General features: G+C 37.9%; 2 protein-coding genes and 1 long non-coding RNA gene across 16 annotated transcripts; 2 read left to right on the top strand and 1 right to left on the bottom strand.

Moving 5' to 3' along the window:
• Positions 1 to 5,466: 5,466 nt before the first annotated feature.
• LOC148867288 (uncharacterized) lies at positions 5,467 to 10,925 on the bottom strand. Its single transcript, XR_016109421.1, has 4 exons — positions 10,804 to 10,925; positions 8,629 to 8,738; positions 7,567 to 7,639; positions 5,467 to 5,699 (listed from the first exon to the last, which is right to left on the bottom strand). It is a non-coding gene; the product is annotated as an uncharacterized LOC148867288 (long non-coding RNA).
• On the top strand, positions 5,675 to 11,207 carry LOC148867287 (sugar transporter ERD6-like 7). Of its 4 annotated transcripts, XM_088975785.1 has the most exons (18): positions 5,675 to 5,854; positions 6,398 to 6,460; positions 7,046 to 7,135; positions 7,249 to 7,308; positions 7,422 to 7,487; positions 7,563 to 7,628; positions 8,228 to 8,303; positions 8,455 to 8,519; positions 8,614 to 8,706; positions 8,810 to 8,890; positions 9,068 to 9,152; positions 9,311 to 9,354; positions 9,440 to 9,502; positions 9,639 to 9,698; positions 9,783 to 9,836; positions 9,978 to 10,037; positions 10,129 to 10,243; positions 10,822 to 11,207. In XM_088975785.1, the coding sequence occupies exons 1-18, from the start codon at positions 5,675 to 5,677 to the stop codon at positions 10,938 to 10,940; spliced, it is 1,440 nt and encodes a 479-aa protein (XP_088831911.1). In that variant the 3' UTR covers positions 10,941 to 11,207. The 4 variants fall into 4 exon arrangements, with proteins under 4 accessions (XP_088831911.1, XP_088831913.1, XP_088831912.1 ...); XM_088975787.1 differs by lacking the exon at positions 7,046 to 7,135; XM_088975786.1 differs by lacking the exon at positions 8,810 to 8,890.
• Positions 11,208 to 11,591: 384 nt separating this feature from the next.
• LOC148867286 (sugar transporter ERD6-like 5) lies at positions 11,592 to 17,539 on the top strand. 11 transcript variants are annotated; one of them, XM_088975774.1, is made up of 18 exons: positions 11,592 to 12,616; positions 12,726 to 12,788; positions 13,987 to 14,076; positions 14,187 to 14,246; positions 14,385 to 14,450; positions 14,563 to 14,628; positions 14,731 to 14,806; positions 15,046 to 15,110; positions 15,196 to 15,288; positions 15,376 to 15,456; positions 15,542 to 15,626; positions 15,708 to 15,754; positions 15,847 to 15,909; positions 16,017 to 16,076; positions 16,176 to 16,229; positions 16,526 to 16,585; positions 16,848 to 16,962; positions 17,234 to 17,539. In XM_088975774.1, the coding sequence occupies exons 1-18, from the start codon at positions 12,422 to 12,424 to the stop codon at positions 17,365 to 17,367; spliced, it is 1,473 nt and encodes a 490-aa protein (XP_088831900.1). In that variant the 5' UTR covers positions 11,592 to 12,421; the 3' UTR covers positions 17,368 to 17,539. The 11 variants fall into 11 exon arrangements, with proteins under 11 accessions (XP_088831900.1, XP_088831898.1, XP_088831904.1 ...); XM_088975772.1 differs by having other exon boundaries at positions 16,526 to 16,597; XM_088975778.1 differs by having other exon boundaries at positions 12,192 to 12,616; positions 12,748 to 12,788.
• The last annotated feature ends 4,368 nt before the right edge of the window (positions 17,540 to 21,907 follow it).

Raw genomic sequence — 21,907 nt, 5'->3', positions numbered from 1 at the left:
AAAACACTCTTGTCTCTCTTAGTCTGAATTATTATTGTCTTATATTAAGTTTCCTTGGAGATTCTTTAGCTTTGTTGGTTGTAGTTTCTCACTCGAGGCTCTGTTATATATTGAAAACGAATTTTTCTACAACCTAATAGCAAATTTAGCCATTTGAATGGGGGCAAATAATGTTCTAAAGACAATGTCTTTAAATACGTCTCAGAGTTTCTCCTCCAAATTTTTGTAACTACATCTCAAACACCATTTATTTGAAGGGTGAAATGGCCACTTAAGGTTGCGTTTGGTTACAATACATATCTTGACCGAGTGCGAAATTTGTAATCGGTTCAGTTTTGCTTTTATTTGTTTGTATAACTATGATTTGTATTCCTACCTAATACAAGATTTGTACCTTTTGTCTTTTTAAAATTCATTGGCAATGCACATTTTGCATCTCAAACAATTGATGCAAAGTTTGGATTACCTTCATCCTACCTTAATTGTTTTACATATAAAGTGGAGACAACACAATTTTGCATCCTACCTTATTCCTAGACAATAACCCTCCTACTTCCATTCTCTTTTATTTATGCTCATTTTGGAAAGAGTTCAAATACAAATATGAACAATGCAAATACATACAAAATAATACAAAATAAAGGTTTTGCACTCTACATATTTGTATTTGTATTCCTTCCAAATTGAGCCTTATGTTGTGTTTGGTTGCAATGCAAACAAATTTGCATTGATGCAAAACCATGACAGTGCAAATGATTTGAGTGTAAATTCAGAATTATTTTTGTTTCAAATTTTAGCTTATTTTGTTTGATTGCAGTACAAATGAAGTAAATTAAGACATGAAGTAGAACAAAGTAAAATCCAAAACAAAATTAAATAAGAATTTACATTTTTTAAATTTGCACTCCCTTACATTTGTACTAGTACAAATAAAATTGCACTACAACCAAACACAACCTTAAGGGTAAATTGTTGAAACCTCTCTTGAAGTTTAGTAATTGCAAATTTGCAATCACCTCCGCTGAACTTTCTAATATAGTTAGGGGTGCAAATCGGGCGGGTTGGCCCGAGTTTAAGGTCAACCCAGGCCTGACATGTTTAAGGCCCGAGCCTAGACCAAGCCTGAGGTCAAGCTTGATTTTGCCAACTTGAGCCCAATCCACATTGTAATTTGATGCATTCGGGTTGGGCTTAGGCTCGGGTTGGTCAATGAACCCACTCTAAAATTATACATATATAAATGTATTTATGCAAATATGTATACATACATTTATGTATATATGTATGCAAAATATGTATATATATATAGGTAAATATGTATGTATAAATGTATATAATTGGGCTGGCTTGGGTTGGGTTTGGGCTACCTAAGGGCTAGGCCTAAGCCCAACCTGAAAAATAAAAAAGCTTGACTTCTTGGGGCCAAGCCTAGCCCGTGTAAAATTTTGGGTTGAGTTGGGCCCACCCAAGTTGCACCCATAAATACAGTTGCAAGTAGAATCTTCTAAAAAAAGTCATAAAAATGTCTAAAATACCCATATAGTTAGGGGTGTAAATGGATCGAATTCAAATCGAATAAAGTAATATATGAATTCGAATTCGATTAGAAAATCCGAATTCGAATCCGATTAAACATTTGAATATTCGACTCCATTCAAATTTGATTAGTTAATTATTTTAGATAATTAATAAATATATAAAATAAATATTTTATTGTGTGACTGTAAAGGGCACATCCCACTATTTATCAAGAACATTGCCATACTTTTGTAGTCGGTGTTGTGAGGCGCGATTCCGATTCTATTTAAAGTCGTCACTTCATTTTACTTCTTATTTCTACTTCTCACAAACAGACAAGACACTCAAATCCAAAGCAACAAATAAAAAAAAAAAAACAAAAAAAAAAATTACACTCAGCCCCTAACTGAAATCCGCATTGCAAACAACAAAAGAATCTAGATTTGTAATCCCGGTTGAAAATTGAAATTAAGGTGAAGGGCATCATCACTCATCAGTGAATATAGCCAATTATTATTAAAAAAAGGTCAAATCTTGTCTTCCGTGTGCTTTTTCATGTTTCTGTTGGTTTATTTATTCTTATTTTTGCAGATGCGACTTAAAAACAAAATGCCTAAAAGGGAGATGCGAGGAGGATCAGAAGTCAGAGCTCTTTCATCCACTTGGACCACCTTGGAATCTCCTCCCAAAAAAACCGTCCTAAAAAAGGGAACTGGGGATGTGCGGCATCATGGTTTTTAAAAATGAATCGGTGATCGAATTGGTGAGGGGTCCAGTTATCAGTTCCAACGGTCTGATTGTTTGATTCGAACGGTTGGTCAATTTTGACAAAAAAATAAAAAAAATAAAAAATTTGAAAAACGGTCAAAACAGTTCAAACGATTCAAATGGTTAATCAACCAGTTCAGCAGTAAAAAAACAGTTTTGGAGGAAAATAAAACCAGTCAAGTGATCGGTTCCTGGTTTTTTCAGTCCAACCATCTGGTCCGGTTTTGAAAACCATGTGCAGCATAGATCATGTTAGAACATTTTTTTGGGAGGAGATGTGGACTGAACCACAAGACTGGTCGTCCATTGAAAGACTACTGTCATGCAGCTGATCTGGATCTGACTTGCTTGAAGACAAATACAAGAAAACAAAGGGGGAAGGAGGGAGTCTGGATCTCCTCCCATCAAAAAACCCTTCAAACACGAATTCACATCAGCGCCCTATCCCCACAGCCCATCCCAGCCATGTATTGGAAACATCTCCGCATGATAATTACAAGAGATGTTCTTCGATGCATAGATGTGCATGTGGGGCACCAATCTCATCTCTTTAAACACTTGACATTCATAATCTGTGCCTGGATATCTCATACATGGGTAGGGATCTGCTACCAAGACACTCCCAATAACGACCTCACAAGCCATTGCAACTGTACATTGGAACATCTCCCTTATAATCATTCTGAAAGAATGGTAGGATCCATCTAATGGACACCATAAAGGGTGCGGAATGGGTGAGCGAATTTCAAAAAATTTTCCTACCTTCTTTCAACTGGGAATCATATTCCCTAAATTTAGAATACAATATTCAAGGATTCTACTTGAATCATAATCAAACCAGATCTAAACCAAAAGGAAACAGGAAGGATTATACCTGATCCGGAGAAACAATATCTTCCAAAGTTGGTGTTCATGCCCAAAGAAGAAACCAAGATCCGCTCCTGCTGAAGATGACATAGCTGTGGATGGAACGGAACTAGCAGGGTGCATCCTACACACTGGATTCTTCGCGAGAATCCTCTGGAAACCTTGAACACTGAATCTTTTGGTCTTTCTAGTAAGACTATTGTCAAGAACTGATTTCTTGACTTTCTATTGCTGCAAAGATCCAATCTTGCAACAGGGTATGACGGCTGCTGGAAGAGGAGAAATCTAGGGACGAAGAGGGCTGAATTGTGTCTCTTCTCTCTAGAGTCTGTGAGAGATCAAATCTCTATTCGCAGGAGGTATCTCTTGCATACAAACCCTAGTTCGAAATCTGATATTTCTGTTAGGGTTTCTCCTCTTTCTTCTTGATTAAGAAACCTCATAATTTTTGAGAGTTATTCTAATTCAAATTAGTATTTGGATAGAGGATAATCTTAATCTTATCTGTAGATTAAGTTAGCTGACTCCTGATCTTATCAGGAGGTTACCAGATTCAAATCTAATTTGAATTTGGTCGCTTAGAATGGATAAAGTTAAAGACACAATCTTTTTATTAACATTAATCTCAGATTCGCCCCATGAATAGGTGATCATATCAGCCCAGTTCGAAATGGGCTTTTGGCCCATCAATTGTTCAGTGTTCAATTAGTTTCCAATCTGTTGTCCAGTTGGGCTTCTTTGTATGGCGTGGGACCAAAGCATTGATTTATACACTAGCTACATGGGTTCGGCCCAGCCTTTATTACAAGGCCCAGCCGAATTCACTGAAAAACTCAGTGACCCCCTTGAGCCCATCACATGGACCCTATGGGCCCAACACTTACATTAAGTGGTCCTTGGGCTAAGCCATCTTATAAAAACATAGGGACTGTGGGCAGGTGCAAGATTAACCCATCAGGTATTATCCTAAATGGTCTTACACTCAACCTCTCAACCCTTAATGATCAAGCACTACTCGACAAGAGAAGACATCTCCCTCGGCTGCAAGGAACAGTGACGCACTCTTTACTCACATGGATCCCGGGAATTAAAACCTTTTGCAAATCTTTTGAAACCGTACATATATATATGTACATATATATTAATTTTGCAAAACAAAATTCCAATGATTGAAATCAACTGCCGGCAGTTTGGTTTCCATAAGAGAGAGTGCATTCTCGATCATTACCATTATCCGAGAAAAGGGCTGATCCTGTCACTATGATCACTAGCTCAGATGAATTCTCAGACTGCCCCAACATGTCTAGGTTTTGACCCCCACTAAGGATCTCACTGATTGACACATCAAAGACAGTCCGATCCGACACCTAGTGATGTGTCATAATCGAGTCCAAGGGTTAGGTGTAACTTTCCAGTTTTGCCCATCTGTCTCCAGGGTCTAGGGCAATACTGGAAATCTGGTCCGATTCAAGGGTTCAAGCAATCCCATACTGCATGTGCCTTGGGTCTTACCCTGATGACCGAAACAAGTCATCCCAACACTTGGTGGCATATCAGTATCAGCCTTGGCAGGATAAATCTCCCCAGACTTATCCAATGGCTGTGAACATTTAAAACTAACACAACTTTCTATAAGTGTCCAGTTTTAGGGTCTCACACAGAATTATACCAAACAACATGAATCAAACATGTACTTTATTTATTTTCACTAAATGTCAAAAGTACATCAAAATGGATTGAAGCTAAAGTCATACAAAACTGTAACACATTTATGGACAGATATTCCCAATGTGTGGTTGGAATGGCTGGTTGGGGCAAGTTGGGAGCGTCTGGTTGGTAGAAGATCTAAAATCCTCATACATGGTGGGTCCTAGCCCTTCTTATGAGTTATGGCCCCAGTCGACTTCCTTTGTTTTGAGACGGTAGGTCTGACTGCCGGGTGGTGAGTGGTGATTCCTCTTTCACTCCATTACAGTATCAGGATGAGTTTTTTTTTTTTCTTTTCTTTTTCAGCGTCAATATTGACTGTTCAGATAATAAATGCATAGACCATTAGAATGAGATCTAATCATTAATCATTATTACCTTCCTCATACTGAAAAAATGAAAGTATATGGGGTGTTGGTCCTTGTTTACAGTTAAATGTTATTTTGCCACCAATTTACAGCATCAGATGGTAAACTAAATTCAGTTCAGCACTCATCTCTAGACTCCAGTTGTTTAAAAAATATTTTTTTCCTACCCCAAATGGATGGAACATAGAAAAATTGAATGAAGTGTAGTAATCTGTGTATGGAGTCCATAAATAATCACGGAGAGGACAAAGGGCAAAGATTTCATTGTCTAGGTGATGCCAGTTAAAACTGGCTGTGGGCAAAGAATATTCAATATTTTAGGAGACAATGGTTTGAAAAGTTCACACATCGTGTGGAGAGACGGCTCTCGTTCTCTTCTTTTAGCAGCGCAAAGCTGAAAGCTCATCTCTTAGTCAAATATCTGGTCTCGCCTCTCGGTATTAAACATGGCCGTCGACCAGGATGCTGAAGCTGCAGAGAACATTATCAGTATCCAACAAAGGATTAGAGAACCACTGATACGGAATATAGAGCATGGAGAAAACAAAGGCGGCAAAGAGCAAGTATGGATGGTTTACTTCAGCACATTTGTCGCAGTTTGTGGCTCTTTCGAATTTGGATCCTGTGTAAGTACCACTTCTCATTCCCAAAAGCAGAAAAGGATGACATTTGTCAAAAAACCAGCATCATGTCTATTGGGATTTGGAAACACTTAACCTGCTTCCAATCTCTAGTCTTATTGGAGATTAAAGAACACCTGAACCAATTTATTCTGAGCCATGGGCCTTATTACTTGGGTAGGTTAGTGGGTCTTAGGATGATTGGTCTTTGGCAACGAAACACACCATTTGACTTGACCCAAGCTTTTATTTCCATTTTCTATGGTTATGGTATATAATTTCTGTCAGATGATAACATCCCTGGTGTGCAACTTTATCCCTGCCTTGAGATTTCCATACCCTGAAGGGCTAATCCAGTTCCTTTTCAGAGATACCTCAAGGTGTAGGCTGGGCTGTTTGCCTGTTTAGCTACCAGGGTGATTTATCACATCGGTTGCTGAGTTTCCAGAAATAAAAAAAAAGGGCAGAAAGGCTTTACTTTTTCGGATCATAGTCTCAGTATGACAAGGTTAGGTGTTCTTAGGAAGCTCTTTGGTTTGTTTCCTTTAGGCTGGCTATTCATCACCTACTCAGTCTGCTATCAGGGAGGATCTAGGACTATCTCTCGCTCAGGTATGCATACAGATTTAGTTTCTTTGGATTGATTTGTTCACTAGATTTAACTTGGCTTATTTTTGATAGATAACAGAGCACCTTCTTGAAAACAAAGGGAAGCCCACTCAAGGGGTTTGTTTATGCCAAGAACCAAATGACTGTTATTTCTAGATGAATGTTTCACATATGGCTTCATAAAAGCCTGAAAGTTGTAGGAAACTCATATAGAGATGGCTTACAAAAAAAAAAAAAAACATGAACCAAAATGTATTGCTGTTTGGTAATGCATTTATGCATGCTTCCATATATATGCTGTGCCTACTAGTCTACTACTGGTGCACTGGGGTTTATGTAGCTATGATATGATATTGCATAGGCCTATGAAGCCAGCAGCTCGGAGTTCCATTTTGTACACTTTTGAAATAATGGTTATTAGGCTACATAAAATGATTCACTGGATTAAGAAAGTACTCTTTTTCTTTTCTGTTTTTTCTTTTATTGATCACTTTTGAAAGCAGATCCAGCTTTCTGATAGGATTTTCAAGTTGCAAAGTTTGCACATTACATGAATGTGTTTAAATCATGCCACTTACTTATATGCAGTACTCTGTGTTTGGCTCCATATTAACTTTTGGTGCCATGATTGGTGCTATCACTAGTGGGCCTATTGCTGATTTCATTGGCCGGAAAGGGGTAAGCACAGGGAGAACCAAATGAAGTTGATTATATTCAAGCATGTATTTTCCAAGACAAAGACAACTAAGTCTATTTAAAAACTGTTGACTGTTTCATGGAAATGTAAGCAGGCAATGTGGATGTCAGCTGCTTTCTGCACTGGTGGATGGCTTGCCATTTACTTTGCTGAGGTTTTCTCTTCTCTCCTTTTAGTTTTGAAGCCTTCACTTTCATCAACATTACTTAGTAATTGGCATTATTATTTCTCACAAGTAAAACTGCTCTATTTCTTGATGCATAAAAGGGAGCCTTGTTACTGGACATTGGAAGACTATCAACAGGATATGGAATGGGGGTCTTTTCTTATGTGGTATGTCTTTTGTGTCTAATGTTTCAGCATTTTCAAGTGCAAGATTAATGTACTAATGAGTAAATGGGTGAACAGGTACCTGTTTTCATAGCTGAAATGGCACCCAAAGATCTTCGAGGAGGCCTGACAACAGTCAACCAGGTTGAGAAAACCTTCACGTAAACAAACAGATATACAGCCCATCAAGAAAAGAAAAAAAAATTACATAGATATACAGATATCTTTATATCTATCCGTCATTACACATACACACATATACACATACGGACAGACACAGAAACATATAACGGTGTGATTTGGGCATATTCTATTTTTACATAACCAGATCTTAACCCTAGTTAATACTTATTCTAGCAAGCAACATGAAGGTGTATCACCCAACTTAAAAGACACACTAGAAGACATTAGTATGTCCTGCAGAATGAAGTCTGGGGATCCAGTGATACACCTGATATACCCTAGTGTTGCTTATTATTATTCCTTTTTATTTAAAATTTTCCTCTTTCCACATGGGGTGTGCCTATTTATGAAAGCATAAGATGTGCCCAAATCAATAAAAATCACTGATAGTATAACTTCATTTGATTCACTGTTGTTACGTTTGTCCTTGATATGCTACAGGGATGATTTCTTAGTATTGTATGTGGATCACTCATAAATAAAAGATAAAATGAAGGATATCTATTGTTCTATGGATGATAAAGTCAAGGATAATATGTATTTACTTTCTAACTCTGCAGCTGATGATCTGTAGTGGTGTGTCTGTTGCCTACATAATTGGGACAGTTCTAACATGGCGAGCTCTAGCTCTAACTGGTAATATTTCAGGCACTAGTAAATTCTGTGACAATTATCTTAAGAACCTTAATAGATTACACTAATTTTGTGAAATATAAGGTACATAAAAAAGAACCTCTATTGAATTGGGTACTGTGACAAGGGAATGACGGATATAATTTGCTTACAGGATTGATCCCATGCTTTATTCTATTTCTGGGCCTCTTTTTCATTCCAGAGTCTCCTAGATGGCTGGTAAGAAAGCAACGAAAAATATCTTGTATATTGCATCATATTAAAACAGCATTTAGGATAATCTATATCAATTTATTTTTAACCATAATTGCAGGCAAAAATGGGATACCAGAAAGAGTTTGATGCTGCTCTGCGAAGGCTCCGTGGCAAGGATGCTGATATTTCTCATGAAGCAGCAGAAATCCAAGTTCTCATTTCTTAACTCTATTCTCAAGAAACCTACACATTTACATGATGCAAGAGAATGCCCACAATTATAAAAATGATGGGGGTTTACTGTTAACTGTCAGGATTATATAGAGACTCTCCAACAACTTCCTAAAGCAAAAATACTAGATTTGTTTCAGCGAAGATACTTGCGTTCAGTCATTGTAAACATCTTTCTTAGTCCAATTAGTATTGAGATTGCATCAAATTGTAGAACTGAAATTCCATGCCCCCCCGGCTATCCCATTTAGACATGTTGATTAGGACTTGATGCTCAACTATTTTCCTTCTCCTTTTCTTTTTTAAATTTCATTTTGATCAGCAAAATTTCTAATCATCAGGTTGGAGTTGGATTGATGGTCTTTCAGCAATTTGGGGGGATCAATGGAATCTGTTTTTATGTGAGCCAGATTTTTGTATCTGCAGGTAAATAACTTCATTTAAGATTTCTTCATCAGAAGTATGCCTGATGTGGTACCTATTATTTGGCCATGGGAAGAGAAAGATGTCTGCATTTCAACAAATGATCTCTCATATCTTTATATGTTTATATGCTTAAAATTATCACATCTTTAATCTCTCAGGATTTCCTTCTGATGTGGGGACTATTACCTATGCTTGTCTTCAGGTGTGTCAACTCTTTTTGTCTCAATACATCTGAAATCTGAATTATCATGCCCTGTGAAATTGCATTAAATGATTTTGTTTTCCAGGTTGTGATAACTGCATTGGGTGCATTCTTAATGGATAAAGCTGGAAGGAGACCACTATTATTGGTAAGAAAATAAAATATAAACAGCAATCATGATAATAGTAATAACAAGAGAACGAAAAGACTTTGCTTATATCAAAAGATATAGTATCGCATACATCCTCTCATAATGGATAAAAGGCATTTTTTTGGTCTTCTAGGTTTCTGCATCAGGGTTGGTTTTGGGCTGCATATTAACTGGCATCTCCTTCTATCTAAAGGTATCTCTGAAACTATCAAACCTAACAACTTTCCTTTTTGTGGCATCACCTAATTTAATAAATGGAAATATCTTTTGGAACCAGGTCCATGAATTGTCAATCAAATCAGTCCCAGCACTAGCTGTAACTGGCATACTGGTAATAAATGATTGTCTATCCAGAAGAGTTTAGTTTGTAAACATCTTAATAATTATAAGCTTATATATTTCTCTTGCAAAATTATTTCTTTCTTTTCCCTTTATGGTCTTCCATTTGACCTTTGCTTGTTTAAGAGTTCAGGTGTATATAGGATCCTTCTCAGCAGGAATGGGAGCAACTCCTTGGGTTATAATGTCTGAGGTATCTTGATATTCATAAGGTTCATCAATTCATTAATTATTGTGCACATAATTGTATCATGCTTCTAAAAGGAAAATTGCTTTTGTTGTAGATATTCCCAATAAATGTTAAAGGAATTGCTGGAAGCCTTGCAACACTGGTGAATTGGTTTGGTGCATGGGCAATTTCCTACACTTTCAACTTCCTCATGAGCTGGAGCTCTTATGGTATGATTACTCTCCATACTGAGCACAGAGGCAAGGAAACAGAAGAACAGAAAAGGAAAAATCAGAGAGAAAGGGAAAGTCTCTTTGCAGCATCATCTAATAAAACCCATCTGAGAATTTAAACTAAAGATGTTGAATACTGAAAACCTAAGAATTTTTAGGCCCTATTTTACCTTAGGGCAGCCCAGTGCATGAGGCTCCCACCAAGAATCGGGATTTGCTCCTCATAGAGCACACCACACACCGACCTCACAGCACAACTCACCGTGCATTAGGAACATCTACCCATGAATAAGAACACTCGAGTGCAGGAAATGTTCCCGATGTGCGGGTGGTATGTGTTATGAGGAGCAGATCTGGACTCTCCCACCAATGTGGGGTCTGGGGAGGGACAGATGTACTCGCCCCGCCTTACCCCTGCTCATAAAGAGAGGCTGTATGAATTAGTGTTAGCTACTACATGGATTTTTTATTACATTGCTCTACTGTATTTTCTGGTGTATAAAGGGCCTCAATAATAAAGCAACATCTATCAATCACAAGAGAGAGGTTAGACTTACTATTTCTGTGGTTTTCAGGCACCTTTATCCTCTATGCTGCAATTAATGGACTAGCAATCCTGTTCGTGGCCAAAGTAGTACCTGAAACAAAGGGGCGAACACTGGAACAAATTCAGGCTGCAATTAATACCACCTAGAGAAGATCAAAGAAAATAAAAGGGGGAAACAAGCATTTCTGCTGGTATTTTCCTTTTTTCATTGTTTCATTGATAAGATGCAGGTTGGAGAGAGCAAGAAGATTTTATGCTGCCCCCGGAAAGACCCGAGGGAATACTTACCAGGATTTATTCACCACTTCATCTGAAAAACATACATTGATTATATAAACCAGAACCTGTTTATGTTTTAACTCATTTATATCTTTCACCATTTGGACTTTCAAATTGAGATACGTTATGCTCCAATAGTTTGTGCATGAAACATGTGGATGCAATGTGAAACTCTGCACTTTGAACTTTTGGATTACCTAGACAGTTCAAATATCAAATTAGTTAATGTCCATAACATCAAATATCTACCTAATAAATAGGTCTCACCTATGAGGGGAGGCTCACCTCCCTCCTTCCTTTAGCTCTCCATCATTCTTAAGAGCTAAAGTAAGAGAAACAAGATTGCAACTACATTCGTTTGGGATTGCTACCCTTTCTATTAGACCCTTTTCTATTTTTAGACGAAAGAAATAGAACCCAACTTTGGAAGGAGATAATTTTTTTTTTTGGAGGAAGGAGATAATGTTTAGAAGTGAGAAGATCTCCCTAAAAAGTAGACCTTCGGCTACAACAGTAGATGACATATCTGATGTTTTATCTTCTTCCTCTTTTAGCCTTTCATGGAATCCTAGAGAATTCACGACCGCAAGTGACGATACCGAAGATGGCTTAATAAACCATCTCTATAAGTTCAACGGGATACGCTTTGGATATGATTTTAAGATACTGGAAGGTTGTATAGTCTGCCTGAGACATTAGTAGCATCTTCTGGGTTTGTTGGAGCGGAATAACCCCATCTTTCCTCATATATCGTATATAGGTACAGTGCTTCCCCTTCCCTCAAGTTGGCACAGAGAGAAATCAATTGTATCAGCATTCCCTACTGCGTGCAGAACACATTGATTCTTTTATATATAAAAAAAAAAGAACACATTGATTCAAAAGCGTCTAAATTACCCCTTTCAAATTTTAGCACATCAATGGCGGAGATATCTTCATTGATTGAATTGAGGTTATTATTACACCTAAAATTGGAAGGAGAACTCGGAACATTATCATTGCTTTCAAATTTTTCTCCTAAAAAAAACCCTATTATTATCGCATTAAAAATAAATGAACAAATGAGATTGAAGAACGTACTGAGTTCGGAATATGAAGCCGTGGAAATGTGACAAACACAGACAAGGACGTTGGCTGTTGAAATAAAAAGGGACAAACGAAACGATGAGTATCGCAAACGACAAAATCCGCCCGGCATTTCTCCATCTCGTCCTTGTAATCATTAATAAACAAAACCCAATCGCCTTCTCTGTTTCTTTTTTCTGCTCCCTTGTCCAGCCTTCCCTTACTTCCCCCACCCATTCCTTTTCTGAGCCTCGTTTCCAGATCCGGAAGAAAAAAGAAGAAGAATGGACAGAGAAAGCATAGAGGAAGGAGATACATCGAGGCCCTTGATTCTGAAAGAAAACCCTGAAACTTGTAGTGGAGGTGGTGGTGGTGGCGGTGGCCATGTAGAGCAGGAAGGAGCATCCTCCACCTCCATAGCAGTAGTTGTACTGAGCACCTTCATCGCTGCCTCGGGTTCCTACGTTTTCGGGTCCGCTGTAAGTAGCACTAGCACATCGAAAATCCTCGAACAAAATCTACTGTTTTACATAGTTTGGACTTGAATTAATGGCGCTGGTGGTAGTGGGTAATCCTCATCTCATGCAGGTTGGATATTCATCACCTACAGAGTTCGGAATTATGAACGATCTTGGGCTCTCTCTGGCAGAGGTACTCTTGCTTCAAACTCTTCTCATGTATGTGTGCAGCTCGGGTCAGGTTGGCTCGGGTTGGGCTGAACCAGCTGGATCAGGATGTGTTCTTTCTGTCTATGCTTAACAGAGCATGATTATTGGTTGGACTTGGGAGCATCAAAACCATTTCAGAAAATGGCCTATTGTAGTATGCCATGATGTGATTAAAATGATGATCAAACATAGTCCAATTAAGCAGATGAACCCAATCGACTATTGCTCAATTTTGTTTCTGTGACAAATGCTCAGAACTCAGAACCCACATCAATTAGAGCTCTTGGACCTGGAACATGGTCAATGAATTGTCTTATCCCCAAGTTATAGTGAGTAAACAGAAAGAGAATGCTCTGTTTTAGCATTGATAGATAGACTATAGTTCTCACCATGGTTCATAATTTCTAAATTGATGGACATTTCGCCATGGAAATATCTTGGAGATATTCCGGTAAGATATTTGGAAAATCTAAAAAATCAGAAAAGCTTTCTAGAAACATGGAATTAGTTAATAAACCTTTAAGGAATCATTATAAGAAACATGGAATTAGAAATACTCAAGGCTCAAAAGACCATAGCAAAGAACTATACAAATCAAATATAGGAGAAAATTAAGAGACTTAAATAGCTATCTCTCTCTATCTCTCTTTTAGCCTTTTAGCCATCTTCTCTTAATCAAATATGTCAGTTATTTGCTATTTTGACTTTTGTCTTTTTTTTTGCTACTATATGTTTTGATTAGATTGAAGAATACTCTTTTGTAATTATATGCATTTTTCTTCTTCTTTTTGAAATATAGTGACTTAGTAAATGAGTCATATGAAAATAATAAACCAATTATCCAATCACCAATTCTCCACAGGTTCTTTTAGAAAAATACTTTTAAAAAATTTATGATGATTTTAATGAAATATCGAAAAGTTTTTAGTAATATTCTAAAATTTTAAACCATAAATGTATAGTCTATCAATGAAATCCAAAAATGTCGCCGGCATATCTGCAAAATATCAGGGATATTTGAAAAAAAGGATTCCTGGAAAACTTTGTATCACCACTTAGCAAAATGAAATATATCAGGGATATTTAGCCAAATATCGTTGATATTGCGAACCATGGTTCTCACATGAATGAATCCCTAACTTTATTAACAATTTCCATTGTTATTGTGTGATAAAGAGCAGTATTCAGTCTTTGGCTCAATATTGACAATTGGAGCAATGATTGGTGCAATAACGAGTGGACGGATTGCTGATCTCATTGGTCGGAGAGGTGTAAGTATAGACACTGTTGCTCTCCCAAAGCAATGTAGCTTTGCAGTCTGTAATAACTAACCAACCTGTATGTACCAGTTATGCTCAAATTGATTTTTCTTGGAAAACAGGCAATGGGGGTCTCAGAAATTTTCTGCACCATGGGCTGCCTTGCAATTTTTTTCTCCAAGGTTTGTTCTTAAACAATAGAAGGAATAAACGCTTTGAAGTTTGAACAGGGAGAAAGTAGAACAATTTCTTTGGTATAATCTGTATTTACTTGGTTTGGTTGGCCATGATATATGCTGAATACATTTTGAACATGAAAGGATGTGTGGTGGCTCGACATTGGAAGACTGTCCATGGGATATGGAATTGGACTCCTTTCTTATGTGGTAAGCTTGGTGGAAGTCTACTCTTTCTTCTAAATGCATCCTGTGCCAACTGTTTACTGATGTTCTTATATCCAAGGCAACTGATAGGATTATGAAAACAAATGACTAACAGGTTCCTGTGTACATAGCAGAAATAACTCCCAAAAATATAAGAGGAGCATTTACGACTGTGAATCAGGTAAAGTGAAAAAACATATTCTTGAGAATTTGGTCAGATAGCATGCTTCCCTTTCTTTTTACCTTGGGCCCTTGGCTTATTTCTTTGTTCATTATTCTGCAGCTAATGATATGTTGTGGTGCATCCCTTACATTCCTATTTGGAACAATAGTGAGCTGGCGTACCTTGACACTAATGGGTCAGTTCCATCTGCTCAATTTGGATAGTATCACTAATACTGTATCCCCGCCCTACATCCTAGGTGGTCAGAAATAGAGCTCCACAAATAACTCTACCATTTTTTGGGCTATTTGTATGGGATATGAGATGGTACCTTAACTGAAACTCCAAGATGGGAAGAAAGATAGATAACAGAATTGGTTGATCAGTATTGCATGTACTCTACAAATGGCTCCATGTATTTGATTTCATATGCAGGAACTATTCCATGCCTAGTTCAGCTCTTGGGCCTATTCTTCATTCCTGAATCTCCAAGATGGATGGTTAGTCAGATCTCAAATCATGTCAAGTGAAGTTCCCAATATAGATTGTAGAAGGGGTCAACTTATCATACAAATGCTATTTCAGGCAAAAGTTGGCCAAGCCAAAGAGTCGGAAGCTGCATTACAGCGCCTGCGGGGGAAGCATGCTGATATTTCTCAAGAATCAGCAGAGATCAGAGTATGGAATTGTCTAATTTCATATCTTAATGGAATAAAAAATGATATGGGTTCTTATGAGATGGACCGCTCTGTTGTTGTTTTCCAGGACTACACAGAGGCCCTTCAACGCCTCTCAGAAGCTAGAATACTAGATTTGTTTCAATGGAAATATGCACATTCTCTTATTGTGAGACTCCTAATTCTGTTGCAGCTGTGAATTTGATGTTCCATCACTTCTGGACCCCTCTATGATTCATTAAATATGTATTTAGGTTGGAGTTGGGCTGATGGTGCTACAACAGTTTGGAGGGGTCAATGGGATTGCATTTTATGCGAGTGCAATTTTTGTATCAGCAGGTAAAAACATTGTGCTTCAAAATTCAAATAACTCTTCAAAAATCATTAATGAAGACACAAAACTTATGTGGATAATGACAGGTTTCTCTTCGGGAAACATTGGGACTATATCCATGGCTGCAGTTCAGGTCCTAGACATTGCAGACATCCTTCATATTTGTGGTTGAGAGTCAATGCATATAGAGTTGATAACTTAATATATGTAGATGCTCCTCTGCAGATTCCTATGACCACATTAGGTGTGCTCTTAATGGATAAGTCTGGACGCAGAAAACTTTTAATGGTAAGAATAGCAGAAGAGTACCTCTCCAACTTTCAAGTTCTGATGAGGATATTGATGAATGCCAGAAAAATACTCGAAGTGATTAAACTACTATATAACATTTACAGGTTTCTGCAGCTGGAACATGCCTGGGTTGCTTCCTTGTAGGAACATCATTTTTCTTGCAGGTTTCTAATAAATACAGTTCAAGTACTTTTATTCTTCATTGGTTCTATGTCATATTCTTGGGTTACCATTCCCTGAATGCAGACCTTGCAATGAAACAGGACAATCAATGGTGGAAGGAGGGGACTTCCATAATGGCACTTATAGGTGTACTGGTAATGGATATAATCGAATAAATTTTCTCATGAAATATTATATATGGGGCCATGTGTGTTCTCTGTTGCTCTTGACAAAATCAATTATAAGTTTTGTCCATGGGAGACTGGTGTAGAAGAGTTATTCTGTATTGCACTTGAAACAAAGAATTGGAAGAATTCTAACCTTCTGGGGGGGAAAAGGCTTGTTAATGCCTAGAAAATTATGCTAAGCTTTCCATGTATTTCTATTTTTATATATTTTTGTGTTGATTTGATGGGTAATTATTCCATGGATTGTGTGCTGCTGTGATTAGGTGTATACAGGATCTTTCTCACTGGGCATGGGAGGAATACCATGGGTTATAATGTCAGAGGTAAACCAATTTGTAAGAATCAATTGCATGTTATACTTACATGGTGAGAATGCTTGGAGACATGGTTAAAACTATCAATACACCTTTGTGTATGGGAAGGGGTGTATCAGTACTTTAAACCATGATCCTTTTATTTTTTTGTTTTTTCCAAATTTCAGTTTTATATATATATCCAAAGACGATACTATACGGGGCGTATCATATCAATACTTTGAACCTCACTTGGAGATCAGATGAATGATGGAGTATTGTGTGATTTCAGATATTTCCTATAAACATGAAAGGTTCAGCCGGTAGCCTTGTGACATTGGTGAGCTGGCTTGGTTCTTGGATTGTCTCATACGCTTTCAACTTTCTAATGAAATGGAGCTCATCAGGTGATGACTGAAGCATGTATATATGTCAATGCTTTACATTTAGGCTATGTTTGGTTTGAAGGAAAATGCAGGGAAAGGAAGGGAAAGGTAGGGAAACCTTTACAAACATTGTATAGGTTTCCAGTCTTTCCCTTCCTTTCCCTACCTTTTCCTTCAAACCAAACATAGCCTTAAGAGTACTGAGGATGCTCTTAATTTTAAATGATGAATTTGCTGGAAACACAAATTTTACTTATTTATTTATTTATTTATTTATTTTTTATTTTGCTAGGAACCTTCTTCATGTTCTCAAGTATATGTGGGTTAACTGTTGTATTCGTGGCATATCTAATACCAGAGACCAAGGGGAGAACACTAGAAGAGATACAGGCTTCAATGAATCCTTTCTCATCGGAAAATTGTTGAACAAAATATGCATGGGTGATGAAAAAAAAAAAATAGGTTTGTTGTAATTCTTAAGTTGTAAGAATTAATTCATAACCACACATAAGGAAGGTTGAGGTTTGTTTTGTAATATGAAGATTCGGAATTTGGCAAAGGACAGGAACTTAATTAATAGAGTAGAGTGATGAAGTCAGTTCGGATTTGTGCACGACCCATATAGTGAGGTGGGGATGCTGACGGTTTGGTTAATCGGCTTAATTTTCAAACTGAACCGGTATTATTGGTTTTTAGAAAACCATGATTAAAATCGAACCGAAGCCGATCAATTAACTGATTGACTGATTCGGTTAATCGTTAATTCGGTTTGTTGGTTTTTCAATTTTTATATGTATAATTTATAATATATAATAAAAACAAGAAATACATATAAATATTATATTATAAATAATAAATAATGTTATATATATATATATAGACCTATAGTCAAGAGTTCACTTTGGGACTTGCATTCATAGGAGAGCCTAGAACCACACACTGATATGCTGCCTTGGACTGGAAGCTTATACTTTTATGTGGCTCACTGTGGATGAGCCCAAATCTCCTGAAAGTAAACTTTGCACACATAGCATCTAGTCCCAAATTTGGGAATATCTCCTACACATATATTAAGTTCATGGAGAGGCTCCCAATGTGTAGCGAGATGCCCATTTCCAAGTGGATCCCATCTGAAAATGAACAGTGCTTTATTATATCATATGGCCAATAAAAGTGCAGGTTTTATGACCTCAGCTCTGAATTCACATCTTCCCACAGGCACCCCACATCACATCTCAGTGTGTATTGGGAACATCTCCTGAAATTGTCGGAGATGTTCTCTATACATGGTTGGGATGTGCTGTAGGGCATAGATATGAACTCCTCAGCTCTCATTTTATAAGCTTAACTCCGAAAAGTGAAAGACTGAAACTTCAAAATTTGAATTCCTCACACTATCCTCAGCCCCTTGAAGCCATGCATTGAGAATATCTCCCATGAATAAAAACATTTTAGTATGGGATTTTCCCGTACACGGCTATAAAAGGTTGTAAGGACGGTATGAATCCGCATTCAAGATTTCTCTCTTCTCGTGCAAACATGCACTGAGAACGTCTTCCATACTTATCATTGGGAGATGTTTCCAATATATAGTTGCAATGTGCTATGGGACATTTTTGGGGCGCATTCTGTGGGGGGCAGATTTGAACTCCAAAACCAAATAAACAAATTGTTATTGTTTAGTGTACTCAATTTGACTGAAATATATTTGGGGTCATTGAAGGCGACCTGGTCAAGAAAGTAAGTTAGAAGAAGGAAGGAATTGTACATCAGCAGCTTGCAACCGAGACCGGATCTACTCCTGACACAGGGCGCCTCACTCGCACCTCACATGCACATCGTACCATGCATTGGGAACATCCTCCGTATTTATGAATTATTATTTATGGGAGATGTTCCCAATGCACGGTGGATGTGCCTGTGAGGCAACCCCGTGTGAGGAGCAAATCCTGTTCCCATGCGACCTAATCACAAATTTGTGGGCATGGCGGTCAATTCCATATACAACTTACGAGTGACAATAAAACAAATGGTGCATGTGATGGACTACTTTCAATTATAAAAACCTATTGCGTGATGTCATCTAATATCTTAAGCTTTTAGGTTGAATAGTTCTTTGATATAGTATATTCAATCTTTGCCACTCTCATTATAATTAATTAAATTTATAAACAAGATATAGGTGGATTTATGTCTGCCTATGCTTCAAGCCTAATAAAACTTTTGCATGAAAGAGGAGTGTGTTTAAGAATAAAAAACTTTTAGATTGAATGGTTCCTTGACATAATCAACGACAGAGAAAGGGAAATAGGCCCACACATGCACTGATTTCTACACCAATTGCATTTTACCCTTGGATTGGCATCCGATAATCCAATCTTCATTGCTGCTCAACTGCTCCCTAGCTAGCCTAGGACCAAATGAACATACACCATCTGTTCCACCATTGATTCTAGCTCTAGCAATGCCAATTTGTGAAAGACTATCTGTAAATCAGGATCCGATCCAATGGTGTAAAAGATTGGAACATGCATGGACTCCAAGAGTAGAGGATCTGGGTCTCCTCTCTTAAATGAATCCTAGCTAGTCTTCATTTGGGCATGGTGTCCTTGTTCTGACCAAGTGACTTGCTTTACTCTACCGAGTTGTGGTTCAATTGGCACGCAAGTTGGGTAGTCTCAAGTGAGATGCAGTTTCGAGTCTTGCTATCGGCTCTATGCTAAAGAAATTTGAAAAACGGCCCCTATATTTGCGACTCTATGCTCTTACAGCCTTTATTACAGGACAGATGGAACCCAGTCAAAGAATAAAAGCTTTTATTTATTAATGACATTCCTCTTCCTTGTAAAACATAAATGCATTTTAACTAGAATTTCTGCACAATTAGAGTCATGAGACGTTTATTTCTCTGTCCCACAAGTCAATTAAAAAGGTTAAGAGAAACAAAGAGATGCAGAAGCATCATTCCTTGTTGACTCCTAATAAACCATACTAGACCAGAAAAGTTTCTCTCTTTCTTTCATTTTGTTTTTCTTTCCTCTGGTGGGAAACAATGATACATTTATCTGCGCTTTGGCCTTAGAGACACTCCTTTCTTTCATGTTTTAATATTAATTATGAAGCAGAAGAAACATTGGTCCTAGATTGAGGATAGCCCCTCCATCTCCTAAGAGCTAAAATCGTGTATATATACATCTTGAGAGCATAACATCCAGCCATACATAAGGAATATTTCTTTTGAAATTAACATATTCAGGGTGTGTTAGATACCCATGTCTTTTAGCTACACTAAAAGGAAAACCATGAGTCACATGTCTTTTTGATGCAAGTCCCGTGTGTATAAATAAGAATTAACCATATATGATATATGATATTTAGATTTAATTTTTATGATCTGTGTCGCTAAGACAATAACATCTACTTTATACGATATAAACGTTAAGTAAAAAATCTTGACAGCCCAACTTGGCTGTTTTTTAGTTATTTGAAGGGTAATCCACTTCAGCCTCTCTGACTAACTTATTGCTCTACAAAGCAGCTGAATCTTCAGCTAGGCCCTCCCAAAGATCCCCGAGACACACCATCGCAGCTACCTCTATGAATCTTTGTTGCTTTCCTAATTTGCTTTTAATAATAATAAAAAAAAAAAGTAGAAGTTTCACCCATCATGGTACACAGTACAGTATGGGTGTTGCTTGGAGGTTGGATGGGTCCAAATGAACCAATCCAATGAGGGGCCCAGGGCTTTTGGTCTCAAGTCACAACCAATGGCTGGCATTGTATTTGTCTTCAAGCCCAACAAAAGAGAAAAACCCTTTTGCTTTGTTTTACTTAGCTATATTCAAAGGGAATAGCAAAGGGAGGAAGCAAGCAGATGTCATGAATAAGAGAAGACTTGTACCTTGTCTCAAATATAGCTTATCAACTTATGATTTTCAGAAATCATAACCAAGTGGGTGATACTTAATAGGTCATTTTGTATGGGCCCGGTAAGCTTTTCTTGGGCTCAATCAAGTTAGGAGAGTAGCCAATTTTCAGAGTAGGCAGTCTAATCAGAATAATTTAACATTGAGTTTTGATGAGGGAAGATTTGGCCCTCAACCGACATCTTGACACATGGCATCTCAGAAAAGCTAGATGACACCCTGGTATCACCTAAGCGATGACTTATCTTAGCTAAAATGATAGAATCCCAGCTGATGACCTATCTGTCTCTACCACCGACCTGGCGACCTGCCTCCGTCGACCTAGTGACCTCGTCTACAACTCAGGCACCGTGATGTGCACGGCTAGCACGGCTAGCAGCACCTCGTCCAAGGTCGACTTGTGGTACCTCGTCAGTATTGATCGAAGTGACCTCGACGTGAGGTGCGACCTCCCTTGATGGTTTGTCGATTTGATTGAGGTTTACGTGGTGACCTACGAGATGTGCTTGCCAACCAACTCTGCATGCATCCCGTCACTCTCGGGTATCTCAGAAGTCAGCTCTCACCCCAAATGTTTTGGAGGAAACCGAGTAAGGCACAAAGATTGGCCTATGTGCACGACTACCTCCGAGGACTTTGGACCAGTTAGGCACGTCTTCCCGGAGATCCCGAACATGGTGCATGATGCCCACGCCAAACAATGCTTATATAAAGGCCTTACCCCCAACCTTAGAAGGTAGATGCACAATTTAGTTCTCGTAGCTCTCTATCTCGCTTTTAGCTCTCTCGAAAAACCTCCAGCTCATTGACTAAGCACCAAAGTGCCCACCCCAGGTAAAGCAACTTAGGCACTCTGACACTGTTTCCTTGTAGGTTGCCTCAATAAGCTATACAGCTCATCACCATTCAGCTAGGTATTCGAGCCATCTTCTAAGTATGAACCATTTAGCTAGACATCCAAGCCACATTCCAGATAAAGATTGTTTAGCACATTCCATATAATAATTATTCAGCTAGATATTCGAATCATTTACCAACCA

Source organism: Nelumbo lutea, chromosome 3, assembly GCF_056320005.1.
Source record: "Nelumbo lutea isolate HS-2025 chromosome 3, American lotus-T2T, whole genome shotgun sequence".
In the NCBI taxonomy this organism is placed as follows: Eukaryota; Viridiplantae; Streptophyta; class Magnoliopsida; order Proteales; family Nelumbonaceae; genus Nelumbo; species Nelumbo lutea.
This window is presented reverse-complemented; position numbering and strand designations above follow the sequence as displayed.